Below are 17,457 nucleotides of genomic sequence, written 5' to 3'. Positions count from 1 at the left end.
TTGACCGTACCTTCGCTACACCCACAAGCCACCCCCACCAACCACGCCCACCAAACCACGCCCACCAGGAAACCGTTGCAGGGACGTTGGGGTGTGGCGGAGCCCAAGGCCGGGAAAGCCTCGGGCGGAGGCTTTCCCGGCCTTGGGCACCAGCGGGGAGCCTGCACGGATCGCAGGCAACGACCAGGGGGTCGGCTCCTACGATCCGTAGCAGGGAGGCTGAGGTGCAGCAGAGCCAAGGCCGCCGCCCGGGGCCAAGCCCCGACCCTGAAAAAGGCAGAAGGCGGTGGCCACAGCCAAGGCCTGGGTCCCTGGTGCCGGCAGAAAACTGGTGCAGGCAGCCAGGTGAATGAAGGTCTATTGCACGAATCTTTGTGCAAACGGGCTGCTAGTATATTAAATACACACACACACACACACACACACACACACACACACACGGGCATCTCTGGCGTCTTGTGTGAAAGCAGAGTTAGTGACCCCGCCACAACCCCATAAATCCTCCCGGCCTCCCTCCTGCTGCTGGGAACCCGGACCCCGCGGGACCCCTCGGCCCCGAGCCAGCTGCAGACAGAGCACGCGGGAGGGGCGGGGATTCCCGGGCAGGGGACACGGGACCGGTGGGAGGCGTGTGTGCATCTGCACCCACGTGTGCCTGGGGCGGGCTGCCTGGCAATGGCCCGGTGAAACCATGCACCAAGCACGTGATTCGTTAAAAAAAAAAAAAAAAAAAAAAGCCGTTTGTCAATCCTTCATTAACCTCCCACAGGTGTGACTGGGCCAGGGCGGCCACAGGCGGGGCCCGAGCAAACGGGACTTCCTTTTCTCAGCCCGAAGCTGCGCGTCTGAGGTCCTGGCGTGGACGAGGCAGGCCCCTCTCCGATGTGCAAGCACTGCCCTGTCCCTGTCCCTGTCCCCCCCTCCCCCCGGGGCCTCCCTCTGTGCAAGTCTGCGTCCTCATGTCCTCGCCTTCTCGGGACACCAGGCCGCCGGGACCAGGCTCACCGAGGGACCTCGCTGAACTGTCACCTCTCGGAAGGCCCAGCTCCAGTGCAGGCGCGTGCTGAGGGGCTGGGGCTCAGGGCTTCAGCAGAGGCGAGGGGTGCAGCGCTCAGTCCTTCACCCCGTAAACTCCTCTGCATCGCAGTGACAGGAAGAGAGCCCCGGGTCTGATGGGGAGACTCGCCTACGCCCCCGAGCGTAACAAGGAGACGAGGACACGGCCAGGGTCACGGGCCCCGAGGGGCTTCCCCCTCCAGCACCCGCCTTCCTGCTGAACCTCATGCTGCTGCTGCTGGACGTTGTAAACTTTTCTAGACATTAAACACGTATCTGTCCACCCTCGGGTGAGGATTTTCTTTTTTAAAATATTTTTAAAATGTATTTTATTGATTTTAGAGAGGAAGGGAGAGGGAGAGAAAGATAGAAACATCAATGATGAGAGAGAAACATTGACTGGCCCGGGACGAGTCGGCTGCTAAGCAGGACAGGCAGCTGCGGCAAAAACACCCGGCGGGCCGGATCAATGTCCTCGGCGGCCGCATGTGGCCGCGGGTCGTAGTTTGAGGACCCCTGACTATCCATTGAGCCAAACCAGCTAGGGCAGGTGAAGATTTTCTTAAAAAGACATTTTTATCTTTAAATAAAGACAAGATTGATCGGGCCCGGCCAGCGTGGCTCAGTGGTTGGGTGTCGACCTATGAACCAGGAGGTCAGGGCACAGGCCCGGGTGGTGGGCTCGATCCCCAGTGTGGGGCGTGCAGGAGGCAGCCGGTCCGTGATTCTCTCATCGTTGATGCTTCTCTCTCTCCCCCTCTCCCAAATCAATAAAAATGTATTTAAAAGGGAGAGACTGACAGCACACAGAGCATTAAACGCTCCTGTTGGCATCGACAGGGGTCTCAGGGTGCAGACCTATCAGTCCACCAACCCGTGCGGGCACCGAGAGCTGTGTACAGGGTGAGAGCCGATAAAAAGGCCCACGTGCGGCCGGCCGGTCTCCAGCCGCAGAGCTCTCCGACGGAGCAGACCCCCCCCCCACCATGAAGCACTGAGCAAGCAGGACTGCCGGCCTCTCACTCAGCCCACGGCCCTGGGAAGGTCCTACCAGTTCCCTTCAGCGCGAGGGAAGCCCTTGGCGCCGAGAAACACGCCCCCGGGCGCCAGTGGGCCACAGCGCACCCATCCTGGACTCGAACCCACAGCCGAGCTGCTTCGAGCCCTGGCTGCCCAGTGGGGTACCTGGCCGCCGTAAACAGCTGCAGCCGGCAACTCAATGGAACCAACAAGAACCAGAGCAAGACAAGTTATCTGACTTCCCACACTGGCCAGTTCATTTTTAGTATTTTTATTGATTTCAGAGAGGAAGGGAGAGGGAGAGAGACAGAAACATCAATGATGACAGGGAATTGTGGATCGGCTGCCTCCTGCACGCCCCACACTGGGGATCGAGCCCGCAACCTGGGCCTGTGCCCTGACCGGGAATTGAACCGTGACCTCCTGGTTCCTAGGTTGACGCTCAACCACTGAGCCACACCGCTGGGCTCCACACCGGTCACTTTAAAAGCAGAATTTCCAAGTCTCTACCTCACTGGGCTGCTGCTGAGACGCCCGGGCCGTGGGTCAGTGTGTGGCAGTGGCTCAGTGGCAGCCAGGGTCTGAGAGGAGGACCCGCAGGGTGGGACAGCGTACAGGAAGAGGGTGACTTAGGGTCCCCAACACGGGCTGACAGACCTGACTGACCGGGGCCCTGGCTCCGAGGCGTCTAGAACTCCGCGGAGAGGGCCTGCCAGGCCTGCCGGCGCCGGACACAGAAACACCCTGAGGGGCTGCTCAGGGTGGACACCCGGCCCCCACGGGCCCCCACGGGCCCCCACGGTGTGCTCTGGAATCAAGGCAGCGGCTCCTCCTGAGCGCCAGGAGCTGCAGCCGCCCCAGGGCACCGCGGACCAGCCGGGCTCCCCGAGGGGACGCCTCCTTCTCACGGGCTGCTCAGGAGGCGCCGGGTCCCCGCCCAGCAGCCCTGCCTGAAGGCAACCATCGGTCGGTGTTTGAAAGAAGAAACGCGTGACCCTTTCCAGGTGGAGGCAATGCTTTTATTTATTAAACTGGTTACGATGCCCTGCTAATTAGCTGGTTATTGATAATAGAAACAGCCGCCCGGCATGGCTCAGTGGCTGAGCATCGACCTATGATCCAGGAGGTCACGGCTCGATTCCCGGTCAGGGCACAGGCCCAGGTTGTGGGCTCGATCCCCTGTGTGGGGCGTGCAGGAGGCAGCCGATCGATGATTCTCTCTCATCATTGATGTTTCTCTCTCTCTCCCTCTCCCTTCCTCTCTCTCTAAACAGTCAATAAAATATACTTAAAAACAGCCCTGACCGGTTTGGCTCAGTGGATAGAGCATCGGCCTGCAGACTGAAGGGTCCCGGGTTTGATTCCTGTTGGGGGCATGTACCTTGGTTGTGGGCACATCCCCAGTAGGGGGCGTGCAGGAGGCAGCTGATCAATGTTTCTCTCTCATTGATGTTTCTGACTCTATCCCTCTCCCTTCTCTGTAAAAAATCAATAAAATATATTTTAAAAATATATGTATTTAAAAACAATCCTATATAATAAAAGGCTAATATGCAAATCGACCGAACAGCAGAACAACCGGCTGCTGTGACACGCACTGACCACCAGGGGGCAGAAGCCGGGCTCACGGCTGGCGAGCACAGCGGAGGTGGCGGGAGCCTCTCCCACCTCCACGGCAGCGCTAAGGATGTCCGACTGCGGGGAGCGGGCCTACGCCATCAGTCAGACATCCCCCGAGGGCTCCCGGACTGCGAGAGGGCCCCGGCCGGGCTGAGGGCACCCCCCAAGCGCATGAATTCCGTGCACCGGGCCCCTAGTGAAAACAATAACAGGACGGGAGCCAGGGGGGGACCAGGCATGAAGCAGCAGTCTTTGGGCGGCTTCACTCTCCCCAGGGCGCCACGGCCCACTCCCTGCGGGTCCCCGGGGGAGGGGGTCCGGCAAAGGGGAGATGGATGCATGGGCAGTGACACAGGGAAGAGGCTTCAGTCAAACCTGGGAACAGAGATCCCGGGGGGGGGGGGGGGGGGGCGGACTGCAAGGCGGTGAACATTGGGGCATTGGGGACAGATAACCCCCCACAAAGGAGCGCTCGCCCTGGCTCTCGGTGCGCCTCGCTCCGGCCCCCTGGGTTCTGCTCCTGCTTCCTTGCGTTCGCCTGTGTTCCCGCCGCAGCCACGGGCCCCGCACTTCCCACACACAACGGGCCGGCGGCCGGCGGCGGGGAGCCGCATGGAGCTAGCCTGACGCTGGTCGGACTGTGCGGACAAGGAAGGGAAACTCCGGACCCCAGTGCTGACCTCAGCTCTGCCGAAAGCAAATGGGCTTCGTGCTCGGCGGGACGCTGGGAACTCTCACCCGGGACGCTCCTTGCCAGCTGGGACAGAAACCAGGACACAGCCCAGGGGGCTGATCGGGGCGGCCCAGATACAGGCTGAGCGCCGGGATCCCGCGGGCGATAGGGGGCTGAGCGATCACGTGCTGGCAGGGCGGTCGCAGGTGAGAGGCCGTTGTTTCTAGCGAGGAAGACGGACCACGCGTGGGGACCTGGGGTGGCGAGGCCCAGGCGAGCCGAACCGGAAGGGGCACCGGGCTGGCCGGCAGGTGAATCCAAGAGCAGCCGGGGTGGAACCCACAGGGGCTGCCGAGGCCGACAGGGGCCTCAGGGGGGGCCGGCCCTGCCCACACCCTGCCCCCAGGCTCCCCACTGTGTGGGGCCCACGGGCCGCGTGGCCGTGGAGGGAACGGGCGAAGGCAGGAAGCAGGAGCAAAGCCTCAGGAGCCACGGACTCCGTGTGAGTCTCGGGCCTTCGCCAACCCCACTCCACCGGCCACGGGGACCAGGAGCGCTCCCCCCACTCCACCGGCCACGGGGACCAGGAGCGCTCCCCCCACTCCACCGGCCACGGGGGACCAGGAGCGCTCCCCCACTCCACCGGCCACGGGGCGAGCAGACCTCACCGAGCACCAGACTCGGCTTTAGGGGAGAAGCGCGGTTTTAAAGGGACGTCACGGGGCGACGGGGAGTGGGTGAGGAGAGAGGAAGTGGCCAGCCGCCTTCGCCGTCCCTCCCCCGCCTGGGCCTCGGACGACCTTCCTTCCACAGCGAAGAGGTCTTCGACGTGCGCCCTCAACCCCTGACGTCACACGTCGCACCCCAAAATCAGCTCCCATTCAAGATGCGGTCCCGCCCCAGGCGCCCCAGGAAACATCGATGTTCTGTTCTCGCCTCGCAGGACGCTGGGCAGCCAACGCGGCTGGGAAGGCAGAGGAATGAAGTCACGTTTGGGGCGGGGGCGGGGGCGGGGGCGGGGGGCACGGTAAGAACTGGACGCCCAGAAACTGGCCGATGAGACTCCACGACAAACTTCCCACCCCCGGGACCCAAAGGGCCAGGCCACGGCCCGCCCAGGTCAGCGGCCGGAGCCCCGGGCCGAGCAAGGGCAGAACTGGACAGCAGGACCCTCGCCCAGGGGGGCCTCCCCGCCCCCAGCTCATCACCTGCCTGCGGTCAGCCCCCTGCCCTTTCCTCCCCAGAGATAACATTTCAGCTCGGGCCGAAAAGCAGCAAAACCAGACAGGTGGCCCCGTGGCTGCCTCAGGAACAGCTGCACCCCCCCACCCCCGCCCCCACACCCCCTTCCCCGCCCTGGCGTCAACCAATCAGTGGAGACCACCACCCTGAGAGAGCACAGCTGGAAGCTGATGGACCGTCTATTCAGACGCTCCCCTGAGCCCAGCCCGTGAGGCTCAGCAGTTGAGCGTTGACCCAGGAGCCAGGGGGTCCCTGGCTCAAGTCCCAGTCAGGGCGCATGCCCGGGTTGTGGGCTCCATCCCCAGTGGGGGATGTACAGGAGGCAGCCGGTCCATGATTCTCTCGCATCATGGATGTTTCCCTCTCTCCCTCTCCCTTCCTCTCTGAAATCAATAAAAATATATATTTTAAAAGAAATGCAAGGACGTCCAGTCAAATCTAGAAAGAGCAGGAAGTAGAAACCAGGGGGTGGGAGCCAGGGGCAGCCCGGCCAGAGGACTCCGCTCCAGGAGCCGCAGCGCTGAGCTGGGCAGAAGCGGAGGCGGGGGGCGGGGGGCGGGGGAGACATCCGAGGGATGCAGACATCCCTGTGGGGTGTCCTGAGGCCTTCCAGTCCCCAGGGAGGTGGTGACTGCAGAAGGGACCAGTGTCGCCCTAATCTTCTCCCTCACCACCCCCTTTATCCTAACATAAAACTCCGCCACCACGATAAGCTGAGTGGCACCTGCTTCTCCGCATCTGAGAGCCTCGTTCGCCTGCCTTTAAGGGTTACACATCAACGTGGGCGTTCAACAGAACAATCACCACCTCTGTGTGTGCCCGCACATGATACTATGTCCTTACACATACACACACATACGTACATATTTAACCCATATGCATATTTAATGCACACGTACATATTTAGGCAAACTCCCGGTGAGTTCCCGCGAGGTACGGTGAGCGTCATTTTGCGGCACAGGCTGGGTGTGCGGGTGTGAACGCCGTGCCAAAGGCCCCACGGCCGCTGAGCAGCAGGAAGGCGACAGGAACCGGAGCCAGTGCTTCCGGACGGGACACCATTAGGTTAAACCCGTGGTCGGCAAACCACGGCTCGCGAGCCACATGCGGCTCTCTGGCCCCTTGAGTGTGGCTCTTCCACAAAATACCACGTGCGGGCGCGCACGTACAGTGCGATGGACACTTTGTGGCCCATGCGCAGAAGTCGGTTTTCGGCCTGGGCGAGTCTATTTGGAAGAAGTGGCGTTAGAACACTCAAGGGGCCAGAGAGCCGCCGTGTGCCGACCACTGGGTTAAATCATGACGCGACAGGTTAGAAAATGAAGGGGAAAACGCCTGCCCGGCGCAAAGGGCTTTCTGCGGACGACACCCCCCGAAACACAGTCCAGGCTTGCTGATCCCCGACCACTTACACAGCAAAGCCAGTGACAAACCCTCTGGTTTACGGGAGCAGAAAAAAAAAAAAAAAAAAACACTAGAGAAAAGGAAAGAAGAAGAGAAACTGGTTTGACTGGGCAACTCGGACAATGTCTACGCGTCCTCCAGAAAAAAGAGACTAAACCAGAATCCAAAGGCAAAGGACCGACCGGGAGAAATATCTGCAACGTGACGAAGAGAAAAGCCTAGAAGCTTCTGAGACTCGCCTCCTCCAAGACCACATCCAAATCACAACGAGCCCTGGCCGGTGTGGCTCCGTGGAGAGAGGATCGGCCTGCGGACCGAAGGGTCCCGGGTTCGAGTCCGGTCAGGGACATTTACCTCAGTTGCAGGCTCCTCCCCAGCCCAGGCCCTGGTCAAGGCACTTGCAGGAGGCAACCAATCGATGTTTCTCTCACGTCGATATTTCTCTGTCTTTCCCTCTCTTCCACTCTCTCTAAAAATCAATGGAAAGATATCCTCAGGTGAGAATTAAATTTAAAAAAAAATTACAACTAAACTACAGAACAACCGTTACTCAGAACCGCCTGAAATCTAGCTGAACAGCAGTCCCTCTGCTAAGAACATGAAGAAGCCACATGGACACAGGTGGGAGCGGGGGGACGTGGAGCAGGCTGGTCCTGACCCACGTGTGGCGGATAAAAGTAGGGAAGGTTATCTGGGCTGCAGAGGACCCCCCTGAGAAGCCCGGGCCCCCGGCCCCACACTGGACCCCCCCAGCCCCACACCAGGCCCCCAGCCCAGGGTTCCAGTGCCAGGAGAGAACTTCCCGTAACTTCTGGCTGTAAACACCAGCTGGGAGGGGGGCTGAGTGAGCCGGAGGCTGCAGGAGTCCCAGGTGTTCCTCTTAAAGGGCCCAAACCTGGACTTGCTCGGACTCGCTCCCTCTGATGTGTGTGCACATGGACCCTTAAACATAAATCGTGACGCTGTGCTAATGTAACTTTATGGCTGCAGGCTTTCTTCTTTTTTGCCCCCATTGATTTCAGAGAGGAAGGGAGAGGGAGAGAGGGAGAGAGGGAGAAACATCAGCGATGAGAGAGAATCATGGACCGGCTGCCTCCTGCACGCCCCACAATGGGGGTCGAGCCCGCAACCCCGGCATGCACTCTGACCGGGAACCGAGCCGTGACCTCCTGGTTCCTAGATCAACGTTCAACCACTGAGCCACACCAACTGGGCAGTAGCTGACTTTAATGCAGGAGCGGTGGGGACTTGGGGGGGCTCCGTCGGCATCCACTCTCAGCTTCAGGACTCCCTTTGCGCTGGGAGAGCCTGTAGGAGGGGAGCGAGGATCTGGACGGAAACGGCGCGCTCACACCCAGCAGCCCCGGAGGGCACCCGCTGATCGGAATTCATCACGACAGACCTCCCACCTGCACGTCCTGGGGCTCCGTTGGCTGAGGAGGGGCCTCAGGGGTGGAACGCTGGAAGAGGAAGTGGGGGAGCTGAGCGGGAGCCTGGGGAAGCTGGCTGGCCAGGGGCCAGGATCTGAGTCCGCCTCAGTGAACCTCGATGGAGATGGGAGAAGGGCGTCCTCCCCGACCTGGCTCTGGGGAGCGGCCGGCTTTCCCAGGATGCGTTCTCCAGTCCGGGTCAGGGTTCAGTTACAAACGATGCCTCGGTGCCCAGCTGAGCCTTTACCTGCAGCGGCACGAGGCCCGTTTGGGAAACACGTCCCGGGTCTGTGTCGCTCCCAGGAAGGCATCTTGTTCTATTGCAAACACCCCCCCCCCCCCAACTCCCGCGTCTGAGCAGCAGCTGCAGCCTCACCCCGTCCGACCCGAGGAAGCCGGAACCCCCCGGAGGGAGCGCGGACCGCGGGCTGAGCCCGGCCCCCTGCTCTTTCCTCCGGACGTTTCTCCGGATCGGGGCGAACGGCACGGAGAGCCGCTCCATCAGGCGCCGGATCGGGACGAACAGCACCGAGAGCCGCTCCATCAGGCGCCGAGCGCGCAGAGCACCAAGTTTCTCTCCAACAACCAGACCTGGGCTCCCGTCCGCCAGGCTCCCGGGGGCGCGTTTATCTAAAGGCAGACCCGCAGCCTAGTGGACCCTAGTGGACCACAAACACGGCACGCTGCGCGGGCAGCGACGGCAAAGGGCAGGCCACGCGCGCTCTGCCTCATAGAGGCATCAGCCTGCTGGGCCCCGGGGTCCCGCCTTCCCATGTCCATCCTCCAGCAGCAGCGCCACCCCAGAGCGTGGCACTCCAGGCAGCACGTGGCTGTGGCCGGAGCCCAGGCAGAGTGGGGTGTGTGTGTGTGTGGGGGGGGGAGGGGGCGAGTTTGCTGAGAGAAGGCCAGGCCTCGGTGACCTGTGGGATTCCACAGCCAGGAGAGCAGGTCGCTCCGTTACCATGAATAATCAGGACGGGTGTCTCTTCCCAGGTACATGACACTGGCCCCCCTCAGCCCCCCCCCAGAGGGCACCATCCTCCCATCTCCGGGCGCGGACACAGCCGCCACGCCCCCCCCCCCCCCCGCCTTCTGGGGGTGACCTCCGGGAGGATGACCAGCACTGGAGCCTGCCCGTGCGGGGGCCACACCGGCAGAGCAACCCCGGTGGTCCTCCCGTCCGTGGGCAGCACTCAGCACCTCCTGAGGTCCGAGGGCCTGGCTGCCAATGAGCACTAAGAGCCCCCGTGACGGGCAGTGCCAAGCCACCGGCCCTGCTGGCCAAGAGCCGGCCGAGGGCTGACGGGAACCCCCAGTTCTCTGCACAGGTCTCCTTCCTCAGAGCTGCTACCCCGCAATTTCTAGCATAAAAAATACAAATACAAATACAGGGTTTAGCACCTGTTTGTTTCAGAAACACCGGCTAAAAACAGACCTGCCAAAGGCCACGTTACAATGAGTCGTGTTTCCTGCTCGGCAGAGGAGGGTATTTTTAGTAACTCCTTCACGCCAGGTAGCGGCGGCGTGAGCCACGCACCGCTATTAGCGACTCACTAAGCAGCCGCTTTTATTTTTAGTCCCCAAACAGCTCGCTCCAGTGAAAGTAATAAACAGGCTCTGTTTTTAACCAAAGGTTAGAACAAAACATTTCAACACCTTCACCGATCATGCCCTACCCCCAGCTGGCGGCTCAGAGAGTCCGTCTTGGAGCAGGTCACGGGCCCCGGCTACGCTCCCGCTGGCAGCCGGCTCCATGCCCGATACACACATGCTCGCCCATGAGCCCCTCCAACCACACGGAGCCGATTACTTGGTCAATGTGCCAGCAGCTCTGGCTGGGGGCTCCGCTGGTTGCCACCAAGAGGTGGCAGGTTCAACGCCCAGTCAGGGCACGTACCTAGGCTGTGGGTTCGATCCCTGGTCGGGATGTGAACTGGAGGCAACTCATCAATGTTTCGCTCTCACATCAATGTTTCTCTCTCTCTCTCCAATCAATGAAAACAGATCGCCGGTGACGTTTTTATGTCCTCAACGTGCCAGAACTGTGCATTTCGCAGGCACCAGGAGCCATGTCAGGGCGGGAGGCACAGCCCCTCCGGGTCTTGCAGTCATCCCTCGATCCTCCTGCTCGGCCCCTGGGCTCTGGGTCTCAAAGCCACAGAGGAAACGTTTCAAAACCTGATTTTCTGATCCTTTTCCCTCCTCCAGTCATCATCCCGGGCTCAGCCAAAGACACTCAGCCCTGACGGAGAACCTGCCAATTAGGAGTGTCACATGACCGGGTGAACTCCTCACTGTTAAAGCCACATTGGCAGAGCTTGCTTCATCCAAAGCCGGAGGACAAAACCTGTCGGCCCCGGGCTCCTTCCTCTCCCAGCCGCAGCAGGGCCTCCAGACCGGAGTGACTCCCAGACAAACAGGCTCCGGGGAGAAGCCGGCAGAGCCCTGTCCTGCAGGCAGCGGGGGGACAGGCGGCCTCCTGACCGCTGAGACGAGACTGCAGCCTCAGCGAAGGTCAGAAAAGCGCCCTTTTGTCACCTGGACTCAGCAATTCCCCGAAAGCCATGGAGGATGTCTTTTTGGAAACCGGCACTAAGTTCACACACTCTCTCTCTCTCCCCTTCCCCCCTCCAACTTTCTGCCCTGGATCCTGTCAGGGGTGGCCTGGGGGCCTACGTCTATTTCTTACTACAGTGTCCATGACTCACTTCCTCTCCCACTATGGTCTGTGTCTGTTAGAAAAGGAAAGGAGAAAAGTGAGGTGCTTTCTCCAAAAAGTACACCCCCTTGGGGTGAGAGGCCACCTTGGGGGACACTTCTCTCCCTTCCTCCAGGTTCCGTCACTCAAGGCCTCCCCCTGCGTGGCTCACCTGAGCATCCCTCCCGGGGAAACCCCTCTTAATAGCTCACCTTCAAAAAAAAAATTGATTTCAGAGAAAGAGAGCGAGAAAGAGAGAAACATCAATGATGAGAGAGAATCACTGATTGGCTGCCTCCTGCACACATACCCTCCTCCTGCCCTGGGGATCGAGCCCACAATCCCGGGCATCAAACCGTGACCTCCTGGTTCATAGGTTGACGCTCAACCTCTGAGCCACGCCGGCCGGGCACAGCTCACCTTTTAGAGACTGAAAGGCTGCAGGTACGTGAGGGTGACTTCACCTTTGTCTTGGCCTCAAGGAGACAACACCCCAAATGGGGGGTGGAGGTGATGGGGGGCGTGTCTCGTGCACTCGGTGCTCCTTCGGGGCAGAGCCACGGGCGCACACGAGCATTTTCATCTCCACCACCTGCCCGGCCCCAGGTCTGCTCGCCAAGCACCAGAGGTGCTGCATGGGGAGATAAAGGCGGAGCAACACCCACTGTTTCTGGAAAGCTGGCAATTACGGGAGCGAGGACCCAGGTTTCTCACGGTTCTCACGGCGCTGCGGCTGGAGAAGAGCCGGCAGGGAAATCGCTGCCTCCTCCTACGCCCTAAGCACCCCGACCCTCACCGGATCGGATAGACCTCCCGGTCCAGCACGGTAATTCCGCAGCCACGCCCAGGCCCGCCCTGGCCGAGGTGAAGCCGATGGATCCAGATGGACCGCGAAGAAAGACTCGAGGAGGGAGAAAGGGCGGGAGCACTTGCGGCTGCAGGGGGCTCCCCATCTCGACCCCGTCTGGGCAGGAGCTTCCTGCATGCCAGTGTGCCCAGCACCAAGCCCTGGAACCCGGGCAGCCAGGCAGGGACTGAGCGCTGAGCGCCAACAGCCCCAGGTCATGGAGCAAACCCGCCCCAGGGCGGAGCGGGCGCACCTATCGCTGGGGAAGTGGGGGACGCTAGAGGCAGCCTGGCCCCCCAGGGAGGTCATGTGCGGGGACCTTGGCCCTTGCTGTCAGCATAAAGCCTCGCCTCCCCTCGCCAAGTTTCACGAGGAAACATACACAGCAGCCTGATCCTACAGTTTGGAACAAGAATGAAGTCCCACCTCCCTGGCCCACAGGACCCCAGACGGCACACCAGCCAGTGAGCCCCGGGTTAGGCCGGGCCGGGCCCTGGCCCCCAGGGAAGGAGCAGTCCCCGGGGCTGGGCACCCACCTGTGGACAGCCCTGCTCCCTCCGGGACGGGAGCGAGGCCTGAGTTCCTTGTGATTGCGCCTCCTCTGAAGCGTGGCTCCCTCTCTGCACGGAAATTCCAGCGAGAGGCACTGCTGAGCACTCGCTCTGCCCCCTCCCCTCCCGCACAAAGGGCTGGAGGAACGCCGGGCAGAAGGCCAGGGTGAGGCCCGCGCTCCAGTGCAAGGGGCTCCTGGGCACAGTGGGGACCCAGGAGGGAACCACAGCCAGGGGAGCGTGGGGACCGGGCGGGCACCTCACACGGCAGCCAGAGGTCCCCGCACAGCACTCCCGGGCTCCCAGCTGGGCACAGAATCCCAGGTCCGAGGTGGAAAGGAGGGTAGGGAGCCCACAGACACCCTGCACCCCCCCCATACTGCTGCCGCCTCCTGGGCTCTGGGCCACAGCAGCGACCACCCCAGGCCCCGGGAGGACCCCAGCCTGGAGGCCTGGAGCCTGGGGGGACCTGAGCTTGTGGCAAGTGGCTCCAAGCCTGAGGCATCGCGGGGGGTGGGGGGGCTCACCATCGGGGTGACCCAGGGCCTGTGCGCCCCCCTCAGAAGTCATCACATCCTGGGCTTCTTTGCACAGATCTAAGTTACCGCTCAGGTCTCCCTGGGCCCCGCCGGCAAGATTCACACCAACCAACTTCTGGCCGGTGCCCCGGGGTGGGGGTGGGGTAGGGGTGGGGGTGGGGGTGGGGGTGGGGGTGGGTCTTCCTTTGCCTTCTCCTCCCGCAGAAGCAGAGGAACGCCCCTCCCAGCCCCGCAGGCCGGGCGCCGGCGTGCACTTCGGAACCTGCCGGAGCGGGTCCTCCACGCAGGCAGTGGGGGAGGGGCGGGGGCCCCTCGGCGGGAAAACTTCCCCGCCGCCCGGCGCGCAGGTGGAGATTCCCCAGCTTCCCCGGAGTCCCGGTGGGGGCTCAGGCTCTGGGCTCCCCCCCCCAAGGAAGGGCAGGCTGATCCGCCCGCTCCCTCCCCACGAGGGCGCACGCACCCCCGCCCTGGCTCCTGCCTCTCCCCCCACTTCAGCCCCGAAGGCCCGGAGCCGAGCCCCCCAACCGCGCTGGTGTCCGCCAGGCGGCGCCCTCCCAGAGCAAAGGGGCCGCGGGCGGCTTCCCGGGGGAGCCCCACCCCCAAACTGACTCCGGACCCCCCTTCGGAGGAGGCCCGAGCCCGGCGGCCTGGCCTGCGCGCGGGGGGCTCTCCCTCTCCCTCCCGAGAGGAAAGACGGGGCGGGGGCGGGCGGGACCCCGCAGCCGGGACCCCGCAGCCCTGGGCCCGACCCCCGCCCCCCCCCCCGGCCCGCGCGGCGCCCGCTCACCTTCTCGCCGGTCAGCACGTGCAGCCCCTCGCGCACCTTGGCGAAGGAGCCCTCGCCCAGCTTGCGGCTGCCCACCAGGTAGGGGCCCACGCGCTTGTGGTGCTGGAAGTCGCGCAGCCGCTCGCGGGGCACGCCGCTCACCCAGGCGGGCAGGCAACTTGCCCCGCGGGCCGCGTCCGCGCCGGCCCCGCCGCCCCCCGCCGCCGGCTCGCCCAGCAGCCCGTCCCCCGCCGCCGCCGGCATCGCGTCCGCCGGCTCCTCCTCCGGCTCCCGCCGCTCGGGCTCCCGCCGCCCGGGCTCCTCCCGCCGCCGCCCGGCCCGGCCCCGCCGAGCGCGCGCAGACAATAGCGGCCGCCCCGGGCGACCGGGCCGGGACCCGCCCCCAACAAGTTCTTCCTCGGAGGGTCGCCCGGCCCCTTTCTGGACGCGGGCCCCGCCCCGGTGCTGCCCGGGCGGCGGAGGGCCGTGGCCCCGCTCGGGGGCGCGGGGAAGCGCTCAGGCGGCGGGGGGCGGTCCGGTGCCCGGGTCCCGGGTCCCCGATCCCGGCGCCGCCGCCGCCTCCGCCCCGCCGCCGCCGGCCCGCGCGGGCTCGGGCGCTCCTAGCCGGGCGCGCGGCGGGCTGCAGGCGCCCTCCGGGCGGCGGCGGAAGAAAGCCCCTTCCGCCGGGATTGGCCGAAATTCGATCCGGGCGCGGGCGGCGGGAACGGCGGGCTCCCCGCGGCCCGTGCGCTTTCAAACCCCTCGTAGCCCCTCCTCCCCGCGCGCAACAGCCGCGCTCGCCCCGCGCCGGGGAGGGGAGGGGGCTGGGCGGGGAGCGGCGGGCCTCCCGGCGGCGGACTGGGGGACCCCGCGCGGCCCGGCGGACGCGCGCTCCCGGCCGCCCCGTGAGGGCCGCCTCCTGCCGGGTTCCGAGCGGGTTTTCTGGACCTTTCGGCGGAGAAACCCGCCCCGCAGCCGCGCCCACCCCGGGCCGGAGAGCGGGAGGAAGGCGCTCCGGACCCGGTGCCCAGCCCGCCCGGCAGACGGTAGGCCCTCTGGGCCCCGGGCGGGGGGACGGATGGACGGATGGACAGATGGAGGGCCGAGCGGAGAGGAGGGGGGGGCCGGGCGTCCGCCCGGGAGCGCACGCAGACGGGACCGCTCGGAGGAGGAGGAGCCGCCGCCACCGCGGCGACCGCGGCGCGGGAACCCGGGCGCCCGCAGCCTCTGCCCGCGGGTTCCCACCTTCGCTTCCCGCCGCGAGGCCGCGGGCGCCGGGGGGACGGGCCGGGCTCCGCGCTCCCGGAGGCTTTGCTCCGCGCGCCCAAACCCGCACCGCTGCCCTGACGACTGCGTCTTCCCCGGGATCCCGGCGCCGCCTCGGACCCACCACCAGGCACCTCCGCAGAGAGGCTGGAGCGGGAGGGAGGCCGTCACCAGATGCGACCTGTTGAGCCGCGGGAGGAGAGGCGCCATCGCCTCCGGCAGACCGAGCCCCGCCACCCGCCCTGACCAGGCTCCGCAGCAAACCAGCCCGACAGGACCCCCGTGGATGCTCTGAAAGGGGGCGGGGGGGGAGGGAGGGGGGTCGCTGTCGTCAATCCACGTCCTGGGGGCTCTCCGACCCGCCCCCAAATGGCCAGGGAACATCTGTCTTCCATGGATCCGGTTTTAAGGGGTACCTGCACCAGCTACTCAGGGTTACAAGCCACCGGCCCCGTGCGGCTGAGCGGGGTCTTTCTAAATGTATTTTTACTGATTTCAGAGAGGAAGGGAGAGGGAGAAAGAGATGGAAACATCAGTGATGAGAGAGAATCATGGATCGGCTGCCTCCTCCTGCACGCCCCACACTGGGGATCCAGCCTGCAACCCGGGCCTGTGCCCTTGGCCTGAATTGAACCTGGGACCCCTCAGTCCACAGGCTGATGTTCTATCCACTGAGCCAAACCGGCTAAGGCAGTGGTCGGCAAACCGCGGCTCGCGAGCCACATGCGGCTCTTTGGCCCCTTGAGTGTTCTAACGCCACTTCTTCAACATAGACTCGCCCAGGCCGAAAACCGACTTCTGCGCACGGGCCACGAAGTTTCAATCGCACTGTACGTGCGCGCCCGCACGTGGTATTTTGTGGAAGAGCCACACTCAAGGGGCCAAAGAGCCGCATGTGGCTCGCGAGCCGCGGTTTGCCGACCACGGGGCTAGGACAACAGCTGTTTTTTATCCATCTACCCAATGTTTCAGTTTTTCATTATTAAATACTAGGGCCCAGTGCATGAGTTCGTGCACCTTGAAAGGAACTGTGGGCAGTGAAACTGCAGTGGGCACGGGGGCGGGTCTCGGCCCATCCTCCGCGGCCCCGCCCAGCCCCGTCTGCCAGCAGCCCAGCTTTCGCCACTGCTCCCACGGGCTGACGGGCTGACGTGCAGAGCAATTGGGCCAGCGGCGGGTGCGAGCGGGTCCGGCTCCGGTGCCGTCAGTGGGTGCAAGCTGCAGCTGCTGCCCCAATCACCCCTAGAGGGGGAGGGGGAGGGGGAGAAGCCCTGAGGGGCAATCGGAGCGGCAGCTGCTGCTCCCACCCGCTGACAGCGCCGTGCCATCGGGGCCAGCACCGGGCACTGGCAGCAGGTGCAAGCGGGGCTGGTGCCAGCAGCAGGTGCGAGCGCCGGGCCGGACCGCGGCACGCAGGAGCAAAGAATTTTCAGTAACCACCAGAGGCTCGCCCCGATGACAGCAACCGGTGCCCCGCCTTGGTCTGGTGGCCCCGCTCACCTGCTCCACCATCCCACCATGGCCAACGCCCGCCATGTTCCACGCGCGCCCCCTGGTGGTCAGCACACGTCATAGTGACCGGTTGCTCTGTTGCTCCGCCGTTCGGTCTATGTGCATATTAGCCTTTTATTACGTAGGATACAGTTTCTAGTCTGGCCGGCCTGGCTCAGTGGTTGAGTGTGGACCTATGAAACAGGAGGTCACCGTTGTGTTCCCGGTCAGGGCACAGGCCTGGGTTGCGGGCTCATCCCCAGTGTGGGGCGTGCAGGAGGCAGCCGATCAATGATGCATGTTTCTTTCTCCCTCCTCTGAATCTCTGAAATCAATAAAAGTGTGTGTGTGTGTGTGTGTGTGTATTAGAAGCCCGTTGCACGAAGTTTCGTGCAATAGACCTTCCTTCACCTGGCTGCCGGCACCAGTTTTCCGCCAGCAGCAGTTTTCCTCTGGCCACCCGCCGATCGGGAGCGCCTCCCGCCAGCGCGATGGGCCACCCCGAGAGGAACTCTGATCGGGAGGCGCTCCGATCAGCGGGTGGCCAGAGGAAAACTGCTGCTGGCGGAAAACTGGTGCCGGCAGCCACGCAATCGGCCACCCCGAGTTCCGCCACCAGCGCCTTCACCGGATCCATCGGTCCGCCCGCAGCGCCGGCCAAGTGGCGGCCTTTGGGGCCTGCGGGAAGAACGGGGGGCGGGGACTTGTGATTCCCCGCCCCCCGCTCATCCAGTCAGCCCAATTGGCCACCCCAAGTCCCGCCCCCAGCCTGCCGCCGGCCCAATCATGGGTGTAGCGGAGTGATGGTTATTTGCATACTTCCCTTTTATTAGGTAGGATATATATGTTAAGAT

At 63.8% G+C, this 17,457-nt stretch overlaps 1 protein-coding gene across 1 annotated transcript in view; it reads right to left on the bottom strand.

Moving 5' to 3' along the window:
* The window catches only part of HUNK (hormonally up-regulated Neu-associated kinase), a 39,146-nt gene extending 24,895 nt beyond the window's left edge, over positions 1–14,251 (bottom strand). The window contains 1 exon segment of the mRNA XM_079767250.1: positions 13,868–14,251. Coding sequence (XP_079623376.1) covers positions 13,868–14,110 — 243 coding nt within the window. The 5' untranslated portion in view covers positions 14,111–14,251.
* Positions 14,252–17,457: the final 3,206 nt, after the last annotated feature.

Source organism: Cnephaeus nilssonii, assembly GCF_951640355.1.
Source record: "Cnephaeus nilssonii genome assembly, chromosome: 3".
In the NCBI taxonomy this organism is placed as follows: Eukaryota; Metazoa; Chordata; class Mammalia; order Chiroptera; family Vespertilionidae; genus Cnephaeus; species Cnephaeus nilssonii.
The sequence above is the reverse complement of the archived record's forward strand: the minus strand, read 5'-3'. Positions and strand labels throughout refer to the sequence as shown.